The sequence below is a fragment of the Pelobates fuscus genome, chromosome 6 (genome assembly GCF_036172605.1).
Source record: "Pelobates fuscus isolate aPelFus1 chromosome 6, aPelFus1.pri, whole genome shotgun sequence".
Taxonomy (NCBI): Eukaryota; Metazoa; Chordata; class Amphibia; order Anura; family Pelobatidae; genus Pelobates; species Pelobates fuscus.
This window is the reverse complement of record NC_086322.1, coordinates 200,403,811-200,422,668: the sequence shown is the minus strand read 5'-3', so window position 1 is coordinate 200,422,668 and position 18,858 is coordinate 200,403,811. Positions and strand designations below refer to the sequence as shown.

The window sequence follows — 18,858 nt, the reverse complement described above, 5'->3', positions numbered from 1 at the left end:
CATTCTTGTATGCAAAAAATACTGGGCAAAGATGAAAATAAAGGCTTACTTATGACTAAAAAAAAACAAAGTAAGGATTATAAATTGATCACAAAGAGAATAGTATAGTACCTGAACTAATACATTGCTGCTACACTGAGGTAGACACATATATTCAGAGGTCCCTCTATTGGGAGTAGAAGGCAAAAATGGACCTTATGGTCGTCTACTATCCTTCCCTACTTTGTATCCATCCATCAACCTATGCATAAGATGTTGTTGGCTATGTTGCCTGGCAACCAGAATACTCATATCCTATACCAGCAGATAAAACAGCTTGCAACACTACCTAGTGGCCTAGTAAAGCAGAAGATATTGAGGTCATGAAGAAATTGTCCATGAACATTGTTGAATGAGGACAGATATATTGTGACTTGGCTCCTAATGATTGACTTGACATCCTCAGTTAACATAATACTACTATTAGAGATTAACAGGCATATATGAAATGATTATCTTCTTTGTATGCAAATTACTTGACTGGTTTCTCTTCTTCTTCTCTCCTTCCTGCATATTATTTTCTCCATTGTACCCCCATAACTAATGAAACTTATTGGAACACTATAGTGTTAGGTATACAATCTGTATCCATAACAATATAGTGTCCCTCTGCAGGCCCCCACCCGGTGATTAAAGGGTGAAAAACCTTTTATTTTAAGGACACAACTTCTGGAATAGTGATGTCCCGAACTGTTCGCCGGCGAACAATAGCGTGTTCGCGTTGGGCGAACATATGCGATTTCCGGTCCGCCCCCTATTCATCATCATTGAGTAAACTTTGACCCGGAACCTCACAGTCAGCAGACACATTCTGGGAGGGAGGGTCTGCTGCTGATTGGCTGGAATGTGTCTGCTGACTGTGAGGTTCCGGGCCAAAGTTTACTCAATGATGACAAATAGGGGGCGGACCGGAAATCGCATATGTTCGCCCAACGCGAACACGCTATTGTTCGCCGGCGGACAGTTCGCGAACAATTCGGCGAACAGTTCGGCACATCACTATTCTGGAATAAAAAGGAATCATGACGGAATATTTCCGTCATGTGTCCTTAAGGGGTTAATTTATCTCTTTCCAGTGCTGAGGTCCCTCGGCACTGGATTAGTCTCCTCCTCCAGCAACGTCACACCAATGGGGGACCAAATGCACATGCGCAGTTAGTGCTGCATATGTATTGGAAATTCCCCACAGCAAAGCATTGAATCAACGCTTTTCTATGGAGATTTTGAATACATGTCCCCATGCAAAATGTGAAGACGTCCAGTGTTGTTTCAAAGAGTTAATCTCTGTGAGAATGCAAGTTCCCCCAGTGGCTGTCTGACAGACTAGCGTTAGGGAAATCCACTTTTTTTTTTAAAGGAACACTATTTCAGAGAATCTGCAGTGTTTACATTGAGGTTAAGGCATCCTCTAGTGGTTGTCTCGTAGACAGCCACTAGTGGATGTCTTAATCCTGCAATGTAAACTTTGCCGATTTCCTGAAATAGTGTTCCTTTAAAAAAAATGTGGGATCCCCCCAACACTAGTGTTAATATTTTTTATATTTTCTGTAATTAGTTTTTTTGACTTGCTTACTTGACTTCCATATTGCTTCTTCTGTTTTTGGTTTAACCCCTTAAGGACCAAACTTCTGGAATAAAAGGGAATCATGACGTGTCAGACATGTCATGTGTCCTTAAGGGGTTAATTGAGGTTTGTTTATGTACATCAGATTAAATAGTCCTATAATTAATATTTATTTTAAACAGTATTAAAATATGATATATAGATAGACATATTATTTCCTTCCAATGTTTTTTGTTTTATTTAAATGGAGAGCAGATTTGCTGCACGGGCCCTCTGTGCCAAACGTTGCCAGTCCGCCCCTGGGCGAGTTCGCTTTCTCCAAATTTAAGTATAGAGTCATGTAAACTCAAATGTAGATTGAGAATCCAGAGGCCAGCTTGAAAGTAAATTGTTGTGATTTTTAAATGCAAGAGATGTCAGATAAATAATTTTTTCGCTTATTTTCACCTAAACTACTCGGATTTAGTAAGTCAGACTCTGGGATTAGTGAAATCATCCAATAATATTGCGAGGAAGGTAAATAAAATAACGTGTAAATATCTGATTGTCAGATTTACAAGAATTTGGTTTTTACAGTTCCACGTCTATTGAAATAAATTCTCCTGAATAGTAGAATAACTGATTTAAAACACTAAATGACTAATAAAATATTTTTTTACAGGAGCATGCAGCATATAGTTGATGCTGAAAAAGTGGACAATCTTGCATTGTATTTCTGTGTAAGTAACAAAAAGTGTGTATATTAAGGCAAAACAAGAGTTTAAAAGCAAATACCGTAACTATATTTACCATGCAAAAGTGGGTGGATTCACGCCTGGAGCATCTTTTTAAATCAAAGCATTAGCGGTTTAAATGGAATGGAAGCCGGAATGAAGAGTTGTGGCCCTTACCATTGTCATTTGCAATTTGTTTAGCCTAATAGGTGCTCCTATAAAAAGACTATATCTGACACGTACATTATGATACATAAAAACAATAAATCTACTACAAAGGTCCGTGTTGCCATTTAATGATTGTGTAATATTTTAGAACTGATTGTGTAAATATTATTGTGTAATATTTTATAATTTGAACTCAAATAGTAGGTGATCAGTTCTAGAATAGTGACAGGAGAGATGGAAAACAAACAAATACATTTATACAAAGTAAACTAGAATGATAAATGTTATACAGTACTAGGCAACAGCACATGGCTTTGTCTGCTTACAAATAGGTATTGAGTTATTTTCAGTGCTTAGTAATGCCACATCTTCCATGACATCACTTGTCTAATCTTATTAAAGGATCCTATTTCATTCATCCACGTTTCCTAAGCTGCATGTTTACCAGTTAGTGTTCCATTGAGCTTCTTGTGCAAAGTTATAATGATAATCTTAATTGAATCAGTTACGCAAAAAACAAATAGATCCTTTAATTTGATAGATGAGCTACTCAGCACTGGAGTTAAGAGATCTATTAATTTGGCCATATTGTTATATGTTCTATCAGGAAAAGTACCAGGGATAAATCAGTTACTTGATCATACTAATTCCATTGGCATCTCATTAATAACGGATTGATTTAAAGTCCACAACATGCCGGGCTGGAATGGTGTTGAGACAGAATGTAGTTAAAGTAGTTAAAGCGGAACTGCATTCACATGATTTTTAAAAATATGTTTACTTATCCCTATATTTAACAAATGTTTTGCGAGGTTTGCAAAGTACAATTAAAAGAACACTCTCAGCACCATAACCACTGCAGAACACTTCAAATGGTTTAACAATGAACCTGGGTTAGCTAACCCCAGCCTCTGTCTCCATAAGAACCTGAAGTTCTCTACTCTGAGCTAAATCCCGTGCTGTTCCGAGTTCTTAGCTGGCCTGAGAGGTACTGCACCAGATTGAAGTGACCTGAAACCCAGGGAAATCTTATTAGAACGTGATAGCAAGACTTTTAAAATCACTCAACAGACAACTTAGATACAAGAAGGTTGCCGAGGTAGCATGGATAGATTGTGTCTCAGTTGTGTGGTATTGGTTTAGTGACCGCGCACAGAATATTTTGTAGAGCAGAACAACAGAATAACATGGAGATGCGCTACTTGTACAGTATGAACAAAAGACATGAATGTTTTATTTGACAAACACGCTCCTCAAAAATACACTTACCATACTTTTACTTCCTTGAGATAGTCAAGTTTTACATCTTTTTCAATGAAATGTGGAAATCCACACTGCTGTATTTAGCTCTATGAGGAAACTAAGGGCATCCATCTTAGCTCCCTGTCAGTGAGTCAGTCAGAATAGAGAGAATAAACCAACCTCCTTTAACCCCTTAAGGACACATGACATCTGTGACATGTCATGATTCCCTTTTATTTCAGAAGTTTGGTCCTTAAGGGGTTAATGTACTGTGTGCCCTGGCTGTGCCATGACTAGACTGGTTAGCGATAACAATTACTAAAACATTTTACAATTACATTTAAAAGAAAACGAAGCATTATATAATTAAAAAGTTTAACACACGTTATAGATGATTTTCAGTTTTTGATTCCAGAGTAATCACAAGTCCTCTGCAAATTATCTCTCCTTATTTACCTGTTTAATATAAATTTAATTTATTTTCAGTTTTCCTGGGAAAATAAAACTGTAGAATTGATCCCAAATGGAGCAACATTTCCGGTGACCAATTCAAACAAGTATGTGTATAGACTTTGAATTGTATGTATCAGGGTTTAATTGAATTGAAACTCCCAGAATCTTTCCCAGATAGTGACTAGCGGTTTCCCAGTACTGATAAATTGATTACTTACCAAGAATGCCATCAGGCTACTAAAACAGGTGACAAACGTGCTGCCCTCTTTTACCGATGTACACCATATATTTGTAAGTGCAATAGTGATAATTGATTGCGTGTTAAAAAAAGACCCTTAGAATGTTGACAAATGTATTCTCCCAAAAAGCTTCTTTCAACATATTGACAAAAAAACAAACATGAGACTTTGTATCATCACCTACAAGCAGGTCCAGATTAACACAGGGGCTGATGGAGCTGCTGCTCCAGGCTCATGCCCATGGAAATTGATTTAAAAATAAATAAATGTATATATATATATATATATATATCCATATTTTTTTTTTTAAACACACTACTCTTAGGATTGCCACCTGGCCGGTATTTATTTGAGGCTGCCTGGCCGGTGCCGATATTGCAGTAATACCAGCAATACAAATGCCGGTATTTTTCTCCGTATAAACAGAGATTACTCTGCAATACCAGCACCGGGATAGGAAGTTACAGCATCTCTCTACTCATAAAATAAATACAACATATAGCGGTCCTCTTCCTCTCCTACTTTGGTAAAGGAGGAGAGGAAGAGAACCACTATATATTTTATTTATTTTATGATATACATTTTTTATTTTATATTTTTGTGTTGATAATTTTAATAAATTATATATACCTACTTATCTCCATCTCCATCTTGCACCTTGGATCCGGTAAGGGTAGTGTCACCCTACAATTTGACACAAAACTCAAATACTTAGAGCCAGTTACAAAATTGTTCTAGAAAAGGTGAGCACCCATCTTTTTAATATTTATAATTACCAACATCTATAATACTGCACCCAAAGGTGTTTTGTCTTTCCCTCTTATATGCATTGCTGTGAGGAATAAAGGGAAGCAAATTACACGAAAGGGGTACAGCTACCTACCTTAAAGGCACAGAAGTTGAAGTGTTTAGAGCCTATACCCATATAAAAGGCTCAATAAAATGTGAGTTTATTTTTTCACTCACTGAACTTAACAATTACTTTACTTTTTGCCATACAGTAATATACTATTTTTGTCTCTTGTTTTTTCTTTCATATATAACCCCCGTATATTCTGAGGGGTAAGTGTATGTTTTGTATGCCATTTTTTTTCTGTGAACACGTACACAGTGCTGTACTCATACCAAGTGTTGGGAAGGTGGAAACACCAACCAGACCCTTAGTTGTTTGTTTTCAGTGTTTATATATTGTAGTGGTATTTTGGAGTACACACAGAGTGTAATTTGCAGTGTTATCAAATAATTTATTTATCCATCACAAAGCGCCATCTTTTCCACACCTGTTGTGTTTTTTTCTATTTTAATCTGGCCCTGCCTACAAGTCTCCTACATTTATCTGGGAAATCAGGGTTTCAAGTTACAAGCTGCTTTCTCATAGAAGAGCACTAAAAGAGACTACAGACAATACTAATTAAAAAAACATTCCAATTAAAAACCCATTAAGTGAAGTACAAGCCCTTTCACTTCAAAGGGAACACGTAGCAGAAATGTAAAAATGATATTCATGGATTTTTCTTTTTTTGTTGGTTTATGGGATGAATGGAAGGCTGGATTTGATGAAATTTAATGTACTATTTATGTTTTGCCTTTTTTTAAAGGAATGAATATGTAGATAAATGCATTGACTACATATTCAACTCATCTGTCGCTGAGATATTTGAAGAGTTCAAAAGAGGATTATACAAAGTCTGTGACAAAGATATTCTTTCATTTTTCCAACCTGAGGAGCTAATGATTGTGACGATTGGAAGTGAAAATTGCGACTGGAAAGCTTTTGAAACGGTGTGTTATGTGTCTGTTTTATTATTGTCCATGTCGACCTGGAAGAAAAGGTCCATTTATGATAAGTATGATATGGGATAGCTATGTGATTGTCTGAGATCATCAATTCTGGGTTGATGATCTCAATGTCATATGATGATCTCAGTCAAGGAGGCAGGTCAGTGAAGGAGCCAAATGCCACCCTGGACAAATCAGCATCTCCTCATAGAGAGGCATTGAATTAATGCCTTTCTATGAGGAATTTTCAACTTCTCCGTCTGAGGAGTGGTCACTAGGCTTTAATGTAAACACTGTCTTTTCTCTGAAAAGGCAGTTTTTACATTAACCCCTTAAGGACCAAACTTCTGGAATAAAAGGGAATCATGATGTGTCACACACGTCATGTGTCCTTAAGGGGTTAAAATGCCTGCATGGACAGACTATACTCACCAGAACAACTACATTAAGCTGTAGTTGTTCTGGTGACTATAGTGTCCCTTTAAAACAAATCCAAAAGGCACACTGTTAGTCATGTCTATGGGTCTATAATGTCAGCACCAGCTCTGATGTATGGGCAGAAATTTGTCTGCAATAAACGCATTTACTTTGTAATTGTTAAAATATCGTGCGCACACAATTCCAGGGTATGCGCAAATTCACTGGGATTCAAGTCCCAGCAGGAAGGGGTTATATATGTGCTAACAACTAAAATATTTGTATTTCCATAGGTTACAGTTTACTTGGGGAAGTATTCTCGGGAGCATCCAACTATCAAAATGTTTTGGAAGGTTTTCCATGCACTATCTGAGAAAGACAAGAGAGCCTTTTTGTGTATGTACATAATTATTATTTTTTCCCCAATTACGTACTCTTATCCAATGACTACTTATGCATTAATGTAGTCATAGATATTTACTGTGCTTAAGCACATGCAGACCTCCTATCACTAACTAAACCACTGGTTTCTATCCGAGTCCTCAAGGCACACAAATGGTCCAAATTATGTCAGTATCCTTTGTAACAAAATTGGGAAACACCTAAATTATGGATTTATGGATGGTTGGTTTGCCTTGAAAACCACAGGACTAAACTTTTTTTTTTCTTTCATAATGAGATGCCCAGTCCACTTACCCTTAACGTTTTGCCATTCTCTACCACATATAGAAGGAATGAAGAGGGAAGAATGCATAAAAGGATTTTTTTGGTTATTAGCGCATCATTCGGCCCCCAGCAAACTTTATATTCCCAGGTCTATTTTGTCCAGGACATCTAGTGAAGGTCATAGGTCCCAAATATTATTGGTTTTGAATGTGAGATTGTAGGTTTTGGACCTTGTCCATTTAGATAGGCCACTCACCATTGTATGTTTTTATATGTTCTAATGTCTTCCTGAAACTGACGAAAACAGAACTACACTTTTCCGTACTGCCATCTCTCTAGGAAAAGCATCATTGCTAACATTACTTCAGTAGCTGCATGCATGCACTAGCAACAACAATGGGTACTTAGATCTTTTGAGAGTTATGTCTGCACTATTTTTTACTAAGATGTGTGTGATTGTTGATAGAGATGGCATATTCATTTACTGTATCAATCAATATATCAGTCATCAATTCTTGACAGCTGAGGTCAGAGGAAGGTCTTGCCAGTAATATTTCTGTCCTATTTTATTCAACAGCTTACACTTGGGGGGGAAAAAAACAACAGATTCTGTATTTAACCCCTTAAGGACCGGACTGTTTTTGCGATGTTGTACATTTGCGACCAGGCATCTTTTTACACTTTTGTGGTGTTTGTGTTTAGCTGTAATTTTCCGCTCTCTCATTTACTGTTCCCATACAAATTATATATTGTTTTTTTCAGGACAAAAGGGGCTTTCTTTACATCCCATTATTTATATAATCTCATGAAATTTAATTTTTAAAAAAATGAAAAAATATGATGAAAAATTGAAAAAAAATACACGTTTTTTGACTTTTATGTGAAAAATCTTTTACTCATCTACAAAAGCGAATAAAAAAAAACTGCTAAATAGATTCAAAATGTTGTCCTGAGTTTAAAAATACCCACTGTTTACATGCTTTTTGCTATTTTTTTGCATGTTATAGGGCTATAAGTACAAGTAGGATATTGCGGTTTCAAAACATACATTTTTAAAATGTATCAATAGTGACATTGTAACACTATTATCTGTCATAAATCGCTAAATAACACCCCACATGTACATATTTTTTTAAAAGTAGACAACCCAGGGTATTCAATATGGGGTATGTCCAGACTTTTTTAGTAGCCACTTAGTCGCAAACACTGGCCAAAGTTAGCGTTCATATTTGTTTGTGTGTGAAAAAAGTAAAAAACTAAATTGAACGCTAATTTTGGCCAGTGTTTGTGACTAAGTGGTTACTAAAAAAGACTGGACATACCCCATTTGCAATACCTTGGGTTGTCTTCTTTTGCAAATGGTATGCCATCATGGGGGTAATTCTCATTCCTGGGCTACCATACGCTCTCAAAGGCATCGTAACCAACCTGGCCGTTTTCAATGTAAAAATAGTTGACCCATATATTTGACCCTGTAACTTTCAAAAACGCTATAAAACCTGTACATGGGGGGTCCTGTTCTACTCAGGAGACTTTGCTGAACACAAATATTAGTGTTTCAAAATTGGAAAATGTATCACAACAATTATATCATCAGTAAAAGTGCTGTTTGTGTGTGAAAAATGCAAAACAAGTCACTTTCACTGACAATATCATCGCTGTGATATGTTTTACTGTATTGAATCACTAATATTTGTGTTCAGCGAAGTCTCCCGAGTAAAACAGTACCCCCCATGTACAGGTTTTAGGGTGTCATAGAACGTTACAGGGTAAAATACAGTGATAGCAAATTAAATTCTCTGGACTTTCGGCCTGGGTTGGCAGGCAGGTCCCTTAAATTGCAATCAATAAAATAACTTAATTATGTAAAAATATTACATAAATACGCACGTAGAATTTAAATATATATGCATATTTATATATTTGAAGTCTACGTGTATATTTATATAATTATTTATGTAATTTTGTATATGGACATATGAATAGTTCGCATTCTTTTTATTTATATATACATAGATATATATACAATTTCATTCTAAGTGTATTTTGATATAAATATATATATATTAATATCAAAATACAGTTAGAATAAAATTTCCTATAGATATATAATTTTTTTAAATTTTTTCTTATTATTTTAATTTTTTTTTTTTATTTTTTTTTGTAAATCTTTATTTTTCAGTGCCGGTTCAATATTACAAGTTTGAAATATGCCACAACAACAGTCTTACAAAAGTTTCAACAATCAATATATATTGCCATTGGGGCTAGAGTGATCGTACACAGTTTTTCATACAAGGCTAAATAGTTATAACGACATGGTCTCAATACCAGTGTAAACTATGCGTATCATGTCTAATGTGAAATTAGGGTGTTGCACCTATAACGAGATGGTACTGGTACGGGGGTTGCGCTATGAAGACACCTGTCCCCTTTAGTCGTGGAGAGGCATAGGTGAATGTACTAGTGTAGGAACTAGGAGTTTGAGTATCGTCTATGTGTGGGTTGTCTATAACCCAAGATATTTGTGTCTGAGCCGTGTTGAGGAGGGGTTCTCGAAGATGGCAATGGAGGTCTGTGTGAGTGAAAGCTTGTACCATTCAGGCGTAATGTGTTCCAACGGTTGCTACGCCTCTTAACCCTGAGACATTAGGGGGGGGGGTCGACGGCAATCCGCTGCCGCGTTGCCTTACGGACCCCCGGTCAGTTACAACCTAACGTCGTTAGAGAAAGGGAGCTGACTGTATACAGGTTAAACATAACTCAGTGTGGTGCATTAAACAGGAGAGTAGAGCATAGAAAAACTTGAACAATAACAGGAACTGAAGGTGTGGTCTTTGAACAGTTCATGTTTCAGGGAATTGGTTCTGGGTGCGAGTCGTCTTCACCGGTAGTGTTGTTGTAGAGTCCCAGTGTGTGCAGCAAGGCCTGCCCTTCTTCCCCGTTAGTGATTCTGTAGTGTTGCTCTCCTTTGGTCACCCAAAGCGTTTTGGGGTTTGCCCATCTGTAAGTCAAGCCCGCTGTGCGCAGGGTGGTGGTTATGGTCTGCAAACTCTTACGCCATGCTAGTGTATCTCTGCATAAGTCCTGAAAAAACGTGATTTGGTGAGTCTCAAAGTCATATGGCGTTTTCCCTTTTATGGCCGTTATTAGGGCTATTTTATCTGTGACGGTTTGGCAGCGGAGGATTATGTCCCGAGAGGCCGACTTGGGTGCCTTTTGGGGTTTAGCAATGCGGTACACCCCGTCAAACGTAAAATGCTTCGCCTGCTTGTTAGGAATGAGCGAGGTCACCAAGCGTCTTACAAAGTGGGGCAGTTCGTCCAAAGGTATGGACTCTGGGACCCCCCTGATCTTAATATTTTTCCTCCTACCCCTATCATCAAGGATGTTTACCTGTCTGACGACAGAGGCTTGTGATGTTTGTAACTGGGCCACTTTGTCTGTCAGTGAGTTCAGGGCTTGGCTCAGGTCTTTTACTTCTTTTTCCGTGGTCTGTGTTCGACAGTGTCTGTACCTCTGCTGCCAGCCCCTTCAGGTCTGCTTGCCACATGATTTGCAGGTTACTTTGGAGTCCCAGTAACATGGCCTGGATGTCCATTTTCGTCGCTGGGGTTATTGCACTATGGGCTTGTGCATTCGAGGTGCCTGCAGTGGTCTCAGTTGTGCTGTGTATGGAGTCCTCATCGTCAGACCTTTTAGGTGAGGTTGCCTTGGGAGCCTGGGCCTGTGCGGGTGGATGATGCTGCAGTATGCTGCTGCTGTCCCTGTTAAGTGTGGGGGTGCTTGCTGTCAGTTTGTTGGACCTCCGTCCCATATCTGCAGCTGTCGGGGAGTTTACCTCTGTGGGTTGCGGGCTTTGTTCAAGCCACGTTGTCAGCTCCCTGGTGAGGTACTGGTCGCGTGTGCGATAGGCCCCTTGCCCCTTGCTCCGGCGTTTCGTGCCCGACGGCTGAAAAAAAAGGCATCTGCGTGTTCAGCAGGGTGCCCAGACGCTGTGCCCGTCGGTGGTTTGGGTCGATGGGTGTCGGGTATGCTTGTTTTTGGGGTCTTTAGTGCCCGTTGTGCGGAGCGCTCAGAAATGGCGACTGCCTCGGTGCGCCGTTGGCTCCGCCCCCCTTAAATTTTTTTAATTTAATTTAAATTACTTATTATTCGTATTTTATAATAATATATATATACAATATATATAGTTATTATATATATTATATATACATGTGTAATTTAATTATAAGTGTATTTTTATATTAATATATGTACATGACATTATATAGACATATATTATATAGGTATAATATATGTCTATATATCATATATATACACATATATAATAATAATTTTTTTTTATTATTAACTTTCACTTTAATTTTTTTTTTATTTTACACTGGCAGGGAGACTGCCTGTCAGCACAGACAGTCCCCCTGCAGGCAGATACTTGGACACCTATTGGGCGATCACATGGCCCCAGGGGTCCTAAACCGCCATGGGGAGACTGTCTGGGCTGCAGACAGTCTCCCCACACCGGGAGCACCGCCGATCGCCGCCGGGGGAACGACGGCGATCGGGTAAGTACATTGGACGGTTAGGACGGTTCAGGACCGTCACCGGTCGGCAATGGAAAAATGCCGATGACGGTCCTGAACCGTCCTCCGTCCTTAAGGGGTTAAAGATTTTCTAATACAAATAGTATGATTTAAAGGGATTTTTCAGATCCCTAAATAATTTTAGCTTGCTGTAGTGCTCTCTGTCTGACCTCATATTCATTTTACAAAAAAGTGCAGATTTCAATAGATATCGTCACTTTTATAAATAAATAAATAAATGTTGTTACACATCCCCGGTTGTCAATCAGACAACAGGTCCTGTTACTTCCTTGTTGTTTATCTTAGCTAAACTCAACAGTCAGCAATTGCCCAGAACACCTGCCTTGCAAAGACTTCTCATTGATTTGAGCTGCATTGGGAAGTCTGTGATTGGACAGCAACAGAAAGCCTGGGCGTGGTTATTAAAGGAAGGTGTGAAAAGGCAGAGGACAACAGATCTGCAGCTATTGTAATCTATTTTTCGATATACCCTTAATGATTAAAATGCATGCATTCTATAATTGGTGGTATTGCTACTAAATATAGCTTTTGGGGGGGCAGTGAAATGTTCTATTAAAAGATCACTCCCACCCGCCTAAAAAGTTAATCTCATTTACTGTTACTATTTCTCTCAATGGACACAGAATGATAGGCAGGGCTTTAACTGATCAAGGGCCAGTGGCTTCCACAGTGTTATATGGTTGGAAACAATCTATGCTTAGATTATTTAATGGGCATTTATACATAAAGATACTAATTAAATCACTTCAAATGCTGTAGTCCACATTAGTCTAAGATTCATTCCAGATGTGTTCTAGCAAATAAACTGTCCAGAATAATTGAACATCTGCTATCAAGGACTGTAATTACTGCAACAAAGGCATATCCGTGTTTAACAATATCTTTCAAATATTTATATGCAGATCCATTTAATAGAAATAAAGTACTGCCTTTTGTAGTATATGACAATGTTAAAAGTTGTTACACGTAAATACCTTTAGGTTCTGGAAGGTATTTATAGACATGAAATTGGTTATAGTAACATGGCTCTTTCCCTCCATTAAAGGGACACAATATGCACCCAGACAGACCACTTCAGCTCATTGAAGTGGTCTGGGTGCAGTGTCCCTGACCAACTTAGTCCTGCAATTTAAATCACTGCAGTTTTTAAGAAACCAGAGGCACTTCCTGCTCGCTAGGCGACTTTTGGTTGGCTTCGGTTGGCTTCCCTGGTTTAAAGGGACACTCTAGTCACTGGAACCATTATAGCTTAAAGGGACACTCCAGGCACCCAGACCACTTCTGCCCATTGGAGTGGTCTGGGTGCCAACTCCCACTACTCCTAACCCTGCAACTGTAATTATTGCAGTTTTTTTATAAACTGCAATAATTACATTGCAGGGTTAACACCACTACTAGTGGCTGTCTACTAGACAGCCACTAGAGGTTACTTCCTGATTTCTAGCAAGGATTTTCCTTGCTAGAGCGTCGCTGGATGTCCTCACGCTGTGTGAGGACCTCCAGCGTTGCTCATTTCTCCATAGGAAAGCATTGAAATTAGTTTTCAATGCTTTCCTATGGGGAGACCTAATGCGCATGCGCGGCATTGCCGCGCATGCGCATTAGGTCTCCTCGGCCAGAGGGTGGGACCAGTCTCACCCACCGGCTGACGGAATCAGAACGAGGAGCGGCACGGAGGAGGAGACAGTGACGAGGGACATCGTCGCTGCCTCAGGTAAGTGACTGAAGGGGTTTTCCTGGCACTGGAGTTTCCCTTTAAAGTAGTTATAGTGAAAAGGCAGTGTTTACATTACTGCCTAGTAACATCTCTAGTGGCATTCACTCTGACGGCCATTAGAGATGCTTCCTAGCCCAGTGCTAAAGTGTGCATCACCTATATTCAGTGTCTCCACGCTCTGTATGGAGACTCTGAACATTCATAGTGATTCATTTATTTCCACGTATGCGCAATAGACTCCCAATGCTTGCTTTGGGAAAGCATTGGCTTGGCTAAGTTCATCAAGATTGATGAGCTCAGCTTTGGAGGTGGGGCCAGCCACGACAAGACTGGCACGGCCTGGGTAAAAAGGTTTCTCATGCGATCGGGGGTAACCAGTACCTAAACACACACACTCACAGGCAGACGCACACTTACTGACTTGACACAAACTCACTGACTGAAAGAGACACACTCATTGGTTTGACACACTGACAGTCATGCAGACACACATACGCACTGGCAGACACACTCTTACTGACAGACACAGACACTCACACATTTACTCATTCTTACAGAGACAATCAATCACAAATCAATTATATTTTGTTGATGTATTTATTTTTTAGGCCATAAGGCCTCCCTACCTTTAGGAGTCTTCTCCCTGGGGTCCAGTTGCTTCGATATTCTTTGCTCTTCTCCCCTCCCTCCCGCTGTTTAGTGATGCGAGGCCAGAATGGCTTCACATTCTGGCGACCGGCATCACCACAGAGGGCGTGCGAGGGAGCTGAGAGGAGCAGGAAAAACGTCACCGCTGAGAGAGCTCCCTCGCCACCTTCCTCTCAATAGGCACTGCTCTGGATCCCCATCACAAAGATTGGCCCGCACGGTGTCCCCACCTCATTGCGCCCGGGCCTGTGCACTTGTGCCATTTTAGTGGCGCCCATAAGTGGCATACAAGGGCGGCAAAATGCCACCTGGAGCCATTGCCCCCCACACTGTCGTATGGACGGCTCTGCCTAGCACTATTCCCTTTAAGCACCTAACCATTTTCAAGAAGTTTACCACTAAATAATGTTTCATGGGAACCCACATCCTAGCCATTACTGGCGGTACCAATACATACTAGCATTGGGTATGATTGGCTGAGTGTCAGCTGACTGCTTTCAGCCTATTACAGCTACTCATTGCTGCTCAGGCTTATTCTTCCTCATTAACCCAAGCAGCACAGCAGTGGTAAACGGCTGGGGACACCATTAGCATTAAAACTTTAAACACAGCTTAATGCTGAATGGAACGATAAGGCCAGGGTACTCTAAACACTCTATAACCACTTTAATGAGATGAAGCAGCTACAGTGTCAAATGGGTTCTTCTAAGTTGCCAAGAGGAAAAGAGGTTTATCTTGCATGGAAGATTTTTCCCCTACCCTCAGCATTTCTTTGGTATTCGTTTAATTTGCACAAAAAGAAAAGATATTCCGCATTGTACTAACCCATGTAATGCTTATTTGCAGTGTTTGTCACAGGAAATGACAGAGGTCCCGTGTTTCACCCAGACTGTCTGAAAATACAGATCTCAAACTTTGGGGTTCCAAATAAAACCTTCCTTCCAGCAGCACGACCATGCCTTCAAATGCTGATTCTTCCTGAGTATTCAGACTTAGGAACTCTACGGAAAAAATTGCTCCTTGCTATACAGCACAATAAAGGATTTTGGAAAATGTAGAACATGCACAGTTTTTAGGGAAGGAAAAATATTTATAATCACCAGACTAACTTTTTTTTATCCTTTTGGTAATTTCAAATTCAGCCTTTCCATTTCTTACAATAGAATTTGTTCTTCTGACAAAATAAAACCAATATAAACATACGGATATTGTTCAAGTAGAGATTGTAGCCGTATTAGTCCAGGGATACAGATAAAAAAATAAAAAATGATAACATTTGTATCTTGTAATACCTTTTTAATTGGACTAACAGAATTTTTTTAATGACAAGCTATCGGGAGTACCTCCCTTCTCAAGTCTAAAGCATTTCAACTTCGAATTCTATGTGTCATCTTGCTCAGAAATGCTTTGTAAAAAAGGTATTACAATAAAACAGAGCATAATAACTTCTGATTCTAATTCAGCTGTTTGATTGGCTAAGCTCAGTGAATTCTTACTCTAATATTTGTAGAACCCCAGGTTACCATAGATCATATGCAGGTATATTAATATTGCTTTGTTTAGCACTAATTGGTAAGTGAAGGCTAGCTTGTTGCTTTACCTTGAATGCTTAGTTAACAAAATTAGCAAGGCATACAAAACCTATTTACGAAGATTTCATTATATTCATATATTATGAATACATTTACACATTCATAAATATTAAACAGCGTATTTTATAGCACTAGTAAAGAGCATTTTAAACAGCAAAACTAAATGAATAATAAAAAAAAGCATTTTATCGGTATGACACATGCTTCCATAGCCAAGCTCCCCCTTCAACTTCCTTAACCTCTCCCCCTTCACTAGCATTTCTGATAATGACCAAATTGCTCTCAAGCAGATCAAGGCTGGAAAAATACCTGGCAATTGAGAGTCATGACATAATTGATCCGGAAGTGATTAACTTAGAGCTATTGTACCCGATTCTATTGCAAAGTGTTTTTGTTTTGTCTGCTCATTGATATATAATCACTGTCTGCATTAAAAGCCTGATCAATAAATTCATTCTCTTCGCCATCTTGGATGAGTGGACTATATAAATAATTTTTTGAAACCATTTAATTGATTTCATTTTGAACCCAATGGTTGTACTTAGTGTTGGATTTCATATTATTACACAGGGAAACATTTAACAAAATTAATCCTTAGGAATATTATACTTCACTTACTGTGGATCATTAAAAAGGACAACCAGCATCACAACAACTTTGGCTTAATGAAGCAGTTTTGGTTTATATACATCATGCCCCTGCAGTGTCTCACTTCTCAATTCTCTATGTAGGCATTGAAGTAGCTCAGTCAGGATTTTATTTCCCCTCTCCTAAAATGGGAAGCTACTAATTGGCTTAAATTGTCAGCTGACCACTCTAGCCAGTCAGCAGCATCCCTGCCCAGAAGCACTCTGCATTCCCTTAATCTCAATTTCAAAAGCAGGATGCCATGTGGGTGTGCAGATCAGGTGTTGGAGGCAGCATTTAAGGCTAAAATGTTCTCTTTAGGAAAGCAGCCAAACACTTTAAAGGATCACTATAGTGTCAGGAAAACAAACTTGTTTTCCTGACATTATAGCATCCTTAGGACCCCCCCACCCGTAGGGTTAAAAACCCTTTAGCTACTTACCTTTATGCAGCGCCGGGCACCTGAGTGGAGCGGAAGAGCCGCGCGTCCATTCAAACTATCTATAGGAAAGCATTTCTCAATGCTTTCCTATGAACGTTCTGCACGCTGGATTTCGCATCCAGCGACGCAGAAGCGCTTCTAGCGGCTGTCAGGAATACAGCCACTAGAGGTTGGAATAACCCTGCAATGTAAACATAGTTTCTCTGAAACACCAAAGTTCTCTGAAACTGCTATGTTTACATCTGAAGGGTTAAAACCTGAGGGACCAGTAAATTAGAATATTACATGTGATGCTCAAGCATAGGGAATCTGTTCTTAATCAAATATATCACTGTTTTCATACCTTTTAAGGATTAAAGTAAGTGGCTAAAGGGGGAGAGGGGGGGCCACGAGGGAGACCTAATAACCCTATAGTGCCAGGAAAACAGGTTTGTTTTTCTGGCACTATAGTCATCCTTTAAGGCCAAAACAGCAGTGTAGAATTTGTATTTATTTTCCCATGTTAACTATTTTGTACCCTATAGTACATATTGCTGATTACCAGTAACCAGTAATTACCAGCCAGTAACTGTGAATTCAGTGAAAATGACATGTTCATAAAGCCCTAAAGCTCACTGGACAGAAGACATATGTTAAGATGTTTGTTTATTTATACAGTAGTAAAGCTGATAAATTGATTGTACACTGCCGTAAATTGGCATAATTTCAATAAACCCCAAACAGTCATGAGCCCCAGGCATTATAGAAATGTAGGTTATAAATTAAACAGTAACTAGAAGCAGCTTGAACAAAAAAAGAAGACGTTTAGCTGACCTCTTACAGTAATGCCGTGGCAAGTATGTATCTCAACATTTAGCCTCCGTGAATGCAGAAATCTAAATATAACAAAGAAGCAGCTCCTTCCATAGAGTTATGTGCTAATTGTGCCTGAAAAGTTTAATTCCCATCCATGTCCACAAATGAAAAAACACATACACAGGCAGAGTGATTGGAAGCAAGAGGCTGTAAAAACACACACTTGCTGTACTTGTGCATCCTTGAGGGAAATCCTCTTCTACAGATGCAGAGTAAAATAAACCAGCCAATGACAGCAAAGGGACAAGCACAGTCAGAGTTGGTAGGGACAGGATCATGGTGTCTGACAAAGCTTCATGCAATTGCATCTATGATGTGTCGTCAGTTGCCTTTGGCTTCTGATCTTTGTGAATCATTCTTGCATCCTGAGGAGTCATATTAGGTATTCCATCTACAATAGGGTAGGAGATACCCAGCTCATCATTAATTAGCTCATTAGTGGATTCTTCATACCTAAACAAAGAGGAAAACAATGAATAGTAAATGCTGGGAAAACAAAACAAATAAAAAAAAAACACAAACAACATATTATTGGTTTCACAGTCTCTGAAAATGTATGTAAAAATAGAAAATTCATACTTACCGATATTTTCTTTTCCCGGATATAGGCCATGGTAGCACTACAGTTTTTCCTCTCTCAAGTAATTTCTTCCTTTTATTCTTCCTGGAATTTATTCTTTAGGAGGGATAAGAAGTTGGTAGCCACTCACAAAATGGACATAGGATCTTTCGAACCTTTCTTATGCCTCATGATGCAGCCGGTGGATCCTAATCACAGGCTCCACAAGGCAACTAAGAAAACCCGAAGAAGTAAGGCAGACCAGGGAGATTAAAAGAGAAATACCATGGGCAGATTGCCAGAATACCCCCTTAGAGATAAACTCTATTTAAATCCTCCACTTACCTGGGAATTATCACCTTACTGTCACTGGCATGTCCAGCTGCTACCTGTAGGATCACTGCAGCATAACTCCACGGTCGCTAAGGGGAGAGTCCTTCAGGGGGTCGCCCTTGGTGAGGCGCAGTGTCCCGAGGCTTCCATGGGGAGAGAGGCTGAACTCCGCATGGGCAGGGGTAAAATAAAACCCAAGTA

At 39.2% G+C, this 18,858-nt stretch overlaps 3 protein-coding genes across 3 annotated transcripts in view; 1 reads left to right on the top strand and 2 right to left on the bottom strand.

The window, feature by feature from the left end:
* The window catches only part of LOC134614641 (probable E3 ubiquitin-protein ligase HERC6), a 66,197-nt gene extending 49,885 nt beyond the window's left edge, over positions 1-16,312 (top strand). The window contains exons 19-23 of the mRNA XM_063458644.1: positions 2,265-2,322; positions 4,213-4,283; positions 6,017-6,200; positions 6,908-7,010; positions 15,096-16,312. Coding sequence (XP_063314714.1) covers positions 2,265-2,322; positions 4,213-4,283; positions 6,017-6,200; positions 6,908-7,010; positions 15,096-15,307 — 628 coding nt within the window. The 3' untranslated portion in view covers positions 15,308-16,312. The remainder of the gene's footprint in view (positions 1-2,264; positions 2,323-4,212; positions 4,284-6,016; positions 6,201-6,907; positions 7,011-15,095) is intronic.
* A 1,226-nt stretch (positions 16,313-17,538) lies between these two features.
* On the bottom strand, positions 17,539-18,073 carry PIGY (phosphatidylinositol glycan anchor biosynthesis class Y). The gene has a single exon (XM_063460115.1). The coding sequence runs from the start codon at positions 18,071-18,073 to the stop codon at positions 17,828-17,830; it is 246 nt and encodes an 81-aa protein (XP_063316185.1). The 3' UTR covers positions 17,539-17,827.
* PYURF (PIGY upstream open reading frame) overlaps positions 17,938-18,858 on the bottom strand; it is a 6,727-nt gene continuing 5,806 nt past the window's right edge. The window contains exon 2 of the mRNA XM_063460114.1: positions 17,938-18,218. Coding sequence (XP_063316184.1) covers positions 18,074-18,218 — 145 coding nt within the window. The 3' untranslated portion in view covers positions 17,938-18,073. The remainder of the gene's footprint in view (positions 18,219-18,858) is intronic.